The following is a 12015-nucleotide window of genomic DNA, read 5'->3' on the forward strand; positions in this document are numbered from 1 at the left end:
CATGGAGTTCGGCCACTATTGTTCTCCTGTTCAAGGGGGGGTGATAGGATGGTGGCAGCGAACTACTGTCCTATCGCCCTCCTGGACATAGATGGAAAAATATTCATGACGTTATTGTTGGGGGAAGTGGAGAAGTGGGTTAGGGATGTGAAGTGCCTATCCAAGTGACAAACTGGTTTCCGGAAGTGCCTATCCACTGCTGTAAATGGCACAGTGTTAAATCTCCTGAGCGAAAACTCAAGCAAAAGTGGGTGCCAGCAACTGTTTGGGGCCTGGGTCGACTTCTCCAAGGCCTTTGATATGGTCGATAGGGAAAGGCTCTGACAGAAGTTGAGGGCAAAAGGAATCCCAGAGGGTTTACTGGGGATGCTCATAGAATTCCATAATGAGAACTCTATTAGAGTACGGTTGGACGAGGATGGTCATCTGTCCGAGCCAGTTAGAGTAAATTGGGGGGTCCGACAGGGGTGCCCAGGGGCACCGATGTTCTTTAATCTCTATACAGCAGACATGGGCGAATATCTAGCCCCTTCCGAGTTGGCAAGCTCTGAGTTAAATGGAGTAAAATTCCACTGGCTCGCTTCTGCAGACGACGTTGTAGTCTTAGATAAAACAGCTATCGGACTACAACGCCTTCTGAATGGGCTTCACGGTTATGCAATAGAAAATGGTCTTGCCATAAATCCAACCAAATGAAAAATTCTGGTTTTCAGGCAGAAAAATAAAAAAGTGGCATTTCAACAATGGGCAGTGGGAGGTAAAACCAGACCAAAGGTGGAAGAGCTTGTTTATCTTGAATACAAAATCTATGCTCTTCCAGCACTAGGCAAAGTCGAACAGGACATGGTACAGAAAATAAACTCCTTAACTGCCCAGATGAAGAAAATCCTGATGAGATATGGTAGATTCTCCTTAATCCTAGTTTTGAAGTTTTACCAGGCCAAAGTGATTCCAGTGTTATTGTATGGCCTGGAAGCCAAACCTCAATTATGGAACATCACAAGGGAAAAGTGGGAGGGGCTCCTATGGAAAAACACTCTAGGGCTTCCAATGAGTCTCGATGGTCAATATCAGGTACGAGTTGGGTCTAAGATCCTTGAACTCCCATGTAGGCTGGAAATGGATATCATTGTCCAACGGTTAAGTACAACGCATGATGATTCTCTATATTCTGATATAAAAGCTCACCTAGAGTCAAAAAAATCGAAAATGCTTTCAACTTTAAGTGCTCAGGTGGACAAATTATTATTAGATGCAGACATAGAGAAAAAATTGGTAACAGAAAATCCTGTGAAAGCAAAAAAAAAAATGGGATGAAATGGACTGGATCCATACAATCACAGGGGTTCGCTCGGGGGCCCACCCCAATCAATTACAGTTATTTGAGAGAAAACTGGGTTTCCTAAGTAAATACCTGATAAAGTTTCCGGACTGGAGAATTAGAAATAAATTCTTAAGATTAAGACTAAATTTCATCTATATAGGTGAAGTACTAGCAAAAAGAGGACAAGGAGAATTGGACTTAAAACTCTGTCACATTTGCAAAAACCCGGAAGCTCAATCCACCAAACACCTGCTTATGTCCTGTGATGGTGCAAGGAATGCTAGACTGCTCTTCTTTAATAGATTTACCCCTGAACCTATATATTTTCTGCAAGACTCATTTTGGGAAAGACTGATTGAGGGTTACTCGCCGCGGAAAACAATAGCGGTAATCCAAATGTTAGAAAGATGTGAGATTGTTCTATACATTTTGGATAAAAACTTTGTGTGTCTCAGGTTAGACATTTAAATTTCTTAGTAAGAAGAATGATGAATTTTGTTTTTTTGGTATTCTATGGTGTTCTTTTACATTTTTTTCTTTTCTTTTCTTTCAAATTGTTAATAATTTAGGTGCTGATGTTTTTTTTTATTTAAGTGTGTTTAGTGCTTCTTGTCAGATTTAATTGTGTTATGGTTTAGGATTTTATGTTTGCCAATGTAAACTGTTTGTTGAGGGTTTGTGTTTGTATCATTGTAAAAGGTTAAGTTAACCAAATACAAATAACAAAAACAAAAACATATTCCGTCATTTCTGCAAAAATGCTTTCAAAAGGAAAACTTTGAGACACCTTCTATTAGAATGTGATGTCATTAAGAACAATGTGTTAACGCCTTTGTTAAATTTGTCATCAACCCTGAGAACGTCGATCTTGATGCGGTTTGGTGGGAAATATTACATCGAAAATCTGTACCCCTAATACTGGCAATTGTCAAATTTTTAACCTATGTATGTGGCCTGATGACTCCGCCAGGACAACAGACACTTAACTTGGTGAAATGACTTGCTTTTTCTCTTCAATTATTTTATGAAAGCTTGTTTTTCAGCTTTGATCATTATGTTCTATTGTTTTAAACTGTATGATATTCTGATTTAAGTACTTGGATAAAAAAAAAATCAGTATTTTATACCTGTTTGTATTGGTTTCTGTTTGTAAAGTTTTTGTTAAACCAAATACAGATAAAAAAAAAAAAAAAAATATATATATATATATATATATATATATATATATATATATATATATATATATATAGCATTTGTATAGCGCCTATAGCCATTCCATTGGTATGGCTTCAAAGCACTGTGGATGACCGCCCTTGGTGGATTGAAGTCCAAGGTATGAGAATTGATAAGAGGATTTTAGAATGCGTGTACTAATTTTCGCAAGTATGACGGTAGGTATGTACAGCTAAGTCCTTGCTAGCGACCCATGGAGATTTGGCTAGGGGAGGGGTACTGAGATGGGCTGTCTGGAGAGTAGGCGAGTCAAGGAGACTGACTATGTACCCAGCTAGAGCACATTTTGTCGTGGGACTTAGCTGCATTTGAGTGAAAGAGTTCATGTGCAATGTGAGTACGAGTAGTGGTTTGTTGCAGATGTATGCAGGTGGGTGGTGAGACCCCGGGAGGGGCATGGCTATCTTATATTGAGATTGAGTGCGATACGTACTCGGGAGTCATGGTTGGTGTGGAATTGCTATGAATTAATGCAGATCATATCATGCGGATCAAATGGAAGCCTTTCTGTGCGGGTTCGGTACTCAGTATTGTCTTGTCTCCTCAAATGATTCATCAAAGCCCCTGCCTGCCTTTCTGGTGGTGATTGTTCACCCATGAGTAGAACTAGGTCTGTCAAGATGCAGAAGGGAAACCTTGTCTTGAATGCCTTACGGAAGGTGAGGTGGCCCTCAATGCTAGAAGGGATAGAGTTTTATATGGTGGGTGCTTGGATGGAGAAAGTGGATCCCCTATGATGAATGTGGAAAGAGCGCACTGGTCAGAGTTTCCCTTTAATGCCTGCTCCACACATGCCTCAAGCTACTCCTGCTCCTAACCTGGAGTATGCAGGTCTGTGCCGAGATTCTATGAAATGTTCCCTGTTTGAGAAACAGGAAAGGGATCACATATTCTGCCTCCATTCAGCATTCATACTGCAGAGACCAGGACTAAATGGCCAGTAGAAACCTTCAGAAAATTCTGAGCAGAACCACTGCACTACCTATCTGGTGGGAAAGTCTATTTAACCAGCCTGCCCGCATTCTTCCCAGGTCCTGTGCATTTCCTTCTCATGATGTCACATTCCTGAAGACCGTCCACGAAACGCCCCATCCCCTAGCACTGAGCTGTGCATGATGCTTCTATAGAGAGGTCAATGTGGGCCGCTGAAACTTTCGGCTTTGCCAGATCCTTTAGGAATCAGCAATCCACCAATTCTCCTCCCCTTTCTCCACCGCATACCAACTGTGGGCTGGAAGCTCGGGGAATGGACACGACCCAGCTACACCCCAGCTGTTTCACAGAACAAAATCAGCAGGAGGACCTGGGTCACAGGAGTCTCTTATATAATGAAGGAAAGGGTTAGAGAAGGAACTACAGTATTCTGGGAAAACAGGGGAGGAAATTCCTTGTGAAAATATTTTGAGGATATATATCATTGTAAGCATCATAAGTGAGGATTGCAACAAGTGAGGGGTCCAAGTGTAATGCATGTTCCGCTGCCTTATGTGTTTTCCACCTGTCATGCCCATATCCATATGATGATAGCAGTAGACCTCTGGGGCGCAACGCAAACTATTAAGGCAACCTCCCACTTTCTTGTCACGCATTTACCACTCATTCTTTCACAACTAGAAAATGCATCTCTGTGGGTATGGGAATAAGGAGGTTGGTTACTGCTTTGACTTACCTCATTTGTAAAGATAGAAGTGGTCAGGCTCTCTGTGTGAATTATTAATAACTCTTCTTGTCTCCTATGAATGCAAAATCTGTGAAGGGCTATTGTGTTTTCTTCAACCAGATCCAACCCCTAAAATTGGGATCAGTTTGTTATCAAGGATATACATGTTTAAAGTGATAGAAAATGACAAAGTACCTTTCAGCATCAGGAGTCTCTTGCAGGTTATTTATTTATAACACTAGCATGGAAACCTGTATACACGGGCCAACGTGCGTGAGGAGAGATATGTTCAGAGTGTTAGTATGACTGCATCGGAACAAACATACATCTGGACTCATATATTTCCTAATGAAACAGCTTATTTCCTAAGGGAACAGCCCCCTCTAGCGGTTAGAAAACTCAAAACGGGCAGTCTCTACAGCGCATGACTGCATTGAACAAACATACATCTGGCCTTTTATTATATTGCATGATCATAAGATGATGTGCATTGTGCACATCACAGGACTCGCATTTCAGAGAGACAGAGTGATATAGGTTTGTTTCTGGTCAGTGGATGGGATTCAGAGCAGGGATGAAGCGCTCTCATTTCTTATGTGAGGTTTCATTAGTGGCAGTACTGCTCTTGATTTTCTCAAATCTGCCCAATATGCGTTCCAGTTGTGACCATCAATTCATTGCCACTACCTTCTTACACTCATTCATTCACATCTGTCCTTGTCTTTGTAGATCAATTCCTGGCATATCCATCTAGTTGTGGCCATGCACCCATTCCTTCGTTTGTTCATCTTTGTAAAGTCTCCCACTGCTTCTCTTTGTTAACCCATAATTGTCTCTACTATTGATAGGGTCATGGGCTCATCAAGCCTCTCACCTTTAGCCATCAAACTGACTTCACTTCCATACTAAGATCCAAAGCCCACAACCCCTATATAATATGCTGTCTCCAGCACCCAGCATTTACTGTTCCAAGTGCTGTAAACAATAATCATCCTTACAAAGTATAATCTGATGGAACTTAAAGTTAACTGCTAATGGTCCTTCTGTCGTTGGTGCTGATGTTTTTTCTGCTGTTAACTCTAATACTGCTGAAGTCACTGTCATAAACAACCATATTATCAATGTTATTTATTTGTTCTGCCAATCATCTGCTCTTACATCGATGCACCATTTCAAACGCCTCACCCTCTGACCATTTATTCATATCTATCCATCCATCCACACCTCTTTATGACCCTACACCACCCTTCTTTAACTTCCCATCCTCTCGCTGTTTCTTTCCGTTCACTGACCTCCATCAGTCCACTCTTCTATAACTCGACCAGAGACAGCATGATCCTTTTCATCCTATTTCCTCCTCCAGCAATGCCATAACAGTTCCACCACTATTCCATCCACCTCTGAGATTCCAGCGATTGCTCCATGTTCCCAGCCGCTCCGTGCGTAACCCTCTCAGTGGCTCCAAGGCCCAATACATCTCTCGTCTTACCCGCACCACTGCCTCCTCCCTCCATCATTTACATCTCTGCCACCATGAAAGGGTAATCAGTTGTTACCTGGATTTGATGATGTAGTTTCTATTAGTCTTGCTGTTGCCATCGCCGTCGTTATTGTTGATGCTTTAGAAACGGTAAAATAGCCACACATTAGTACCCCAGTTAGAATACACCTTGAGAACATTTATATATCACCATTTTATCTCTTCCATAAAACCTCATAAATCAATTACCAAATTGATTTTGGGAAGAGGTCGCTTTGATATTGACCATCAAATTTATGTGAAGCAGAGGAAGATGGAGTGAGCTAGGGCTGTGAGTGGAGCAAGCTGGCCTTGCATTATTAAGGACCTTGACTCCCTTGGCGCAGCATGAGAGAGACACACTTGGTGGATAAGCAAATGCAAGACACATTCACCTGTAAATAATAACTGCTGCAGGGCTGGGACCATCACTCTATGCTGCATATAATTCCCTGTAATATCTATGGAGCTTGATGTGACTCCTGGTCCTCGCACCCTACTCTTTTAGTAATAATGAACAACCTCTTCTTGCTTCATTATTCCAATTATGAAATACTGCTGGATAAAGATATATTTCCAAACACACCCATGACAATCAAAAAAGGCACACAAATTGAAAAAAATATTTGGCATGTGCTCATGAATTAAGACATACATTAATGCACAAAATAATGTTTCAGCCAAGTAAAATTGAAACATTTCCAAGTATAAATTGTGCAAGCTGTAATCATGCAAAACGAAACACATCAGGGACCATATCCCTACTAAAACACTGTGCAAAATGTAAAAAACTTTACTTTAGAAATGCCAATGTGCAAATTCTATATGGGAGAGACAATGATAGCAGTAAAGCTTTGCGTTAGAAAACAGATGTTCATAATTTTTTATGTAAAGTCTCTTGTGGGAAGCATGTTTTGGTGACCCACATACCCTACCAGGGAGGATGTGACTTAAAGAAATGAAATCAGCCTTCTTCCTTTTGGATTCACACCCTGGCAGCAATGTAGCCACTTGACATGAATGAACCTCTGAACATTTTGTGTTTTTTTTTAATGTACACTACTTGATTTGTGGTGTTTTAGTAGCAGCCTGTCTTTCATATTTATTACCAGTAATACATATGGATATTGGCGAAGGGGGACTTGCAAATAAGCACCATAAACGGCTTCTGCTCGGGAGAATTAGGAACCTTGCCATTGTTGATGTGCAACGGATCGACTATCACGAGGTGAGGGTGTGCAATTTGTGGTGGATTCTGCTTTATTTGTTTGCAATGGCCGAAGCCTGGGAACGCCTGAAATATTTTGGCCTGGGTTGTACATTTGTTTGGAAAAATGAAGGCGAAAATGATGAATGTGAGAGAATAAACCTCTAGCTATGAAAGTAAACTGAGGCAAATAAGGAAACATTTAGTTTGTACCCCCTTTTGCTGACAGTATGAGGCATGAGGACCAGGAGTGGTCACATTAAACGCTGGAAGTTGCAGCTCAGCCATACACAAACCTCTTAATACCATGCAGACTCCACTGTGGTATGTTCCCAACTCACTGCTGGTTCTAACAAAGTGGGCCACAATCACACTCCAGAATGATAATGGTGGATCAGTAATGGTACCATTAAGCATTCTCTTGAAAGAGACGGCTCGAGCGTTGAGCAAAGTGATACGGTCCATACACATAAGAGATGCAACACTGAAAAATCGGTTTACATGAATGAAATAAAAAGTATTAGCTGCCACACCATTCAAATGCGAAATGGTAAACTGGGGATTCGGGAGAAATGGTTAGCAGGGTCCAGGCAGAAGGAAAATCACTAACTTAATTGTATGTGGGGGCAAGGTACACTCGTTGGCCTTAAAAATCAAAGTAAGAAACCCTGTGTGCAATTTTTGCAGCAAAAGACATTGGTGTGTAACACCTCATTAAGCCCCTTGACTAGAAGTGTTATAAGTTCCTTTATTCAGATAAATGACGGCAGCACTTTATCCCACAGTGGCCTTGGATTGCTTTTTATGAACGCCCAGTGCTGCTCTCCACAGACTGAGAATCACATGGAGAACTGAATGCTGTGCTGTTGAGATTTGGAATGATATTACACATAGAGGACTACAAATTGCTGTTACCAACATCAGGTGCTTCCAAAAAAAGCAATACTGTTAAAAAGGATCTTAGACTGACCAATATGACTTTGCTTTAAAAGGGACCTCATTACAAGTTGGACCGTAAGCGGTAAAAGTGGTGGTAACTGAATTACTGCCACTTTAACCACTCTGTCAAATTAGGGATTTCCATTAACTCGGTGCTAATTCCGCCCGCAGAATTAACGCCAGCCGATTTACCACCAAAAATCTGCAGAATCAAGACGGCGGTATTTCCGGTGGTGCAAAATTGCGCCATAATCGAAAACTGTAATTCTGCAATATTACGAGTTGAAATACTGCCAAAATAATGTAAAAAATGGGTGCTAATTCTGCCAAAAACATAGTGTGTTACCTCTACCTAAACGCAGTCGACAACCTGGAAATGCAGCATCTCCTGCTGTACATTGAGGTGCAGAGGCAGGAACAGAACCAAAGATCACATGGAGCAGAGAGGCGACGACATGCAAGGCTAGATGCCAGCTAGCTTGCGAAGATTAGCCTGTGACACATCTAGACAGAATTGTGAATATTAACTTGCATCACATCCAAACAGAACTGTGAATATTAGCTTACGTCACCTCTAGATAGAACTGTGAAGATTAGCCTGTGTCACATCTAGACATAACTGTGAATATTAGCTTGCGACACACCCAGACAAAATTGTGAAGATTAGCCTGTATCACATCTAGACAGAATTGTGAATATTACCTTGCATCACATCCAGACAGAACTGTGAAGATTACCCTGTGTCACATCTAAACAGAACTGTGAATATTAGCCTGCATCATATCTAGACAGATTTGTGAATATCACCTTGCGTTACATCCAGATGGAACTGTGAATATTAACCTGTGTCACATCTAGACAGAATTGTGAGTATTATCTTGCCTCACATCCAGATAGAATTGTGAATATTATCTTGCGTCACATTCAGACAGAACTGGGTATATTAGCTTGCCTTACATCTAGACAGAACTGTGAAGATTAGCCGGCGTCACATCTAAACAGAACTGTGAATATTAGCTTGCGACACATCCAGACAGAATTGTGAAGATTAGCCTGTATCACATCTAGACAGAATTGTGAATATTATCATGCATCACATCCAGACAGAACTGTGAAGATTACCCTGTGTCACATCTAAACAGAACTGTGAATATTAGCCTGCATCATATCTAGACAGATTTGTGAATATTATCTTGCGTTACATCCAGACAGAACTGTGAAGATTACCCTGTGTCACATCTAAACAGAACTGTGAATATTAGCCTGCATCATATCTAGACAGATTTGTGAATATTATCTTGCGTTACATCCAGACAGAACTGTGAATATTAGCCTGTGTCACATCTAGACAGAATTGTGAGTATCAGCTTGCCTCACATCCAGATAGAACTGTGAATATTAGCTTGCGACACATTCATACAGAACTGTTTATATTAGCTTGCCTCACATCTAGACAGAACTGTGAAGATTAGCCTGCGTCACATCTAGACAGATTTGTGAATATTAGCTTGTGTCACATGAAGATGGAATTGTAGATATCATTATGCGTCCCATCTAGATAGTGATGCCACTAACCAACCTTACTAATAAAAAACTCACCCCTCTGCGTGCACCTCTCAAACCTTGAACTAAAAACAACCATGACTCTAAAGCACAACAAACCGCACGCACTTCACTATACCGCAACAACAAAACAAACCATGTATAGCCTCCAACAACAGCACATGAAGGCTCCCAACCGAAAAACACACCTAAGCTCAGCGAACGGTGTAAACCCCACGAAGCTGCCAACAGCACATCAGAGCTCTTTTGCTCTTTCTCCACCTAAGTCCTACTAACTTACCCTAACCTCTTACCTTTCAGATCCGCCTCAACGCCAGGGGACTACTCCGCTGGTGACAGTGCATGGCATAAATATCCTTATACATAACACATGTTCTTCAGATAAATGCAAACAAGATGGCTCAAGCGCATAACCCCACACCCGGGGCTTCACCTCGCAAAAATGAAAGAAACACTGACAAATATTGCTGCTTTTCTAACCCTCCCCGCCCTCTACAATCCTTGTCAATCCTCTTCTTTCAACCCCCAACATGGCCTTATACCTGGGATGACTGTTTTATTGGGGTGAGGCGACTGAAGATTTTTTAAAAATGTTATTTACTTTTTTCCAAGCAGGTGGAAATGGCCTGTGTTTTGGCCATGCAGGAGCTTTTAAATCGAAGCTGAGCACAAGTCAGCCTCTTGTCCCTGGCCAGAGCCCCACCTACTTTGCCCACCTGTACTCCAAAATGGTGCCCGGCTGTACAGCTTAGTCACAGCATGTTGATTCTACTTTTCCAAGCAATATGTGGTATTCTAAACACTGCTGCCATCTCTATCTTTCTATAGACACAGCAAAATGTCACCATTTTGTTTAACAAATCTCTGCTATGTTGTCCATATCCACCGGTTTCTCTTGTGATCCCCATCGCTGAACTACAATCTTCAAATGTCACAGGACCCTTTTTTAAATGCTGGATCTGCTACTGACTTTAGCAGACATTATCCAGGGACAATGGCATGCTCACCTCACCAGCACACCTCCCAAATATGGAGACTACCTCGTCTTCACAGTTACTCAGCACCCCAACACAGACTCTTCATATTCCCACACACCTGAGCTGGTGCCTGTGGGTGTCTGTGCATTATATACTGCTAGCATTGGTGCATTAATGGAGACTACTGGCTCATGAGTGCTAATGAGCAAAGGCATAATGTTACATTTATCCCCTGGCCTGGAAGCATTCGTGCACCTTACCCGCAGGCCAGGGGTTCCGCTGAGTGGCCAACCCTCCCCCCGCAGTCAACCTGTGAGATCTGGAGGTATGTACAGGACATGGGATATGTCGTTAGTTTTTCCTAACTATACACTCTGGTCTAAGAACCAGACTATCTCTAGGCCCCTCCACTCCTGTTAATGCAGCCAGAAACGGCTTTGACAATGTACATCTATTTCACACTCAACCACGGGAAGGAATACTATCTTCTTTTAGGGAATTCTGCCTAAAAAATAACTTCCCATACCCTCTGCTCCCCTATTTCAGGGTGCTCACTCAGATTTGGCCCCGAATGGGGACAAAAATCCGCTGTTAAGGGCTACTTCTGTTACTATGTCTAGTTCCCTACTGGAAAATCTGCGCCCTTTTGCCACACAGGAGGCCTCACGGATTGTCTCAAGAACCAGTTCATTAATTACTGATGAAAATGAAGAGCTCGGAAAGTCTGGTCCCGTGATTACTAGAATATTAAACCTCTTGGACAAGGGACACATTTGGAGATTAGAGATCTTAAACACCTAGCCTCAAATACTCTAATTAAGATAAACAAACTGGAGGGTTTCCTGCTGAGAAGGGTGACAGATTCAGAAGGTCGTGGGATAAGGGGCTGTCCATGCTCTAAAGGACTATTTGTGATGTTGGGCCAGAATATTGATTCTAAGGAGTCGAGTCAATCGATTCTATTAACAACAGCTGAGCCTAGATTGAATTTGCCACCAGTAATATCCTACGCCGACGCATTGTCCTTAAAATCAAGTAATGGCCGGCCTTCAAATGACACTGAGTATGCTAAAATATTGGAACATCTGATAGGAGTTTCCGATAAAATATCTAATCTTGAGCTGGGCTTTGCTGATTTAGCCTCTATCATATCCCTACTGTTTGAGCCTGCAGCGAATAAGTCCACCCTTGGAGAGGAGGGCCCCCCAACAAATGACTCCCCTGATAGTCCTTCTGCCCTTACAAATTTATTGTTAAACGGAGATGCTGACCTTGAGACACCTGAAACTGTTAACAATGTTACTACAGGCAAAAGCAATTCATATCCAAAGGGGATTCATCTTTCACGGCACCAGAAACGCCTGGACCTTAAGGCCAGAAAAAAGATAAATCAAAAAAATAAAAAAAATGTAAGAAATCAACAAACAAAATGTAAATGAGGAAAAGTACTGACCTCACAGACTGCACACTGCCATCCAATCATATCTATCCATTTGACCATTCAAATAATAATTTGTTTCTCAACAATTCAAACATGTGGTAAGAAAAGATTCTGGAATCAGAGTAGTTATTTAAACTCCTGTATTATACCTC

The 12015-nt window shown here is 41.6% G+C and overlaps 1 protein-coding gene across 22 annotated transcripts in view; it reads right to left on the reverse strand.

Annotated features, from left to right (window-relative positions):
* The window catches only part of LOC138503201 (mucin-2-like), a 1598433-nt gene that overhangs the window by 1463315 nt on the left and 123103 nt on the right, over window positions 1-12015 (reverse strand). For 20 of the 22 annotated variants that reach the window (XM_069622774.1, XM_069622767.1, XM_069622773.1 and 17 more), the window contains one exon: window positions 5774-5836. The exons of the other annotated variants lie outside the window; for them this stretch is intronic. In XM_069622774.1, coding sequence (XP_069478875.1) covers window positions 5774-5836 — 63 coding nt within the window. The remainder of the gene's footprint in view (window positions 1-5773; window positions 5837-12015) is intronic. 22 annotated transcript variants of the gene reach the window in all.

The sequence above is a fragment of the Ambystoma mexicanum genome, chromosome 11 (genome assembly GCF_040938575.1).
Source record: "Ambystoma mexicanum isolate Mex_15411 chromosome 11, UKY_AmexF1_1, whole genome shotgun sequence".
NCBI classification, from domain to species: domain Eukaryota; kingdom Metazoa; phylum Chordata; class Amphibia; order Caudata; family Ambystomatidae; genus Ambystoma; species Ambystoma mexicanum.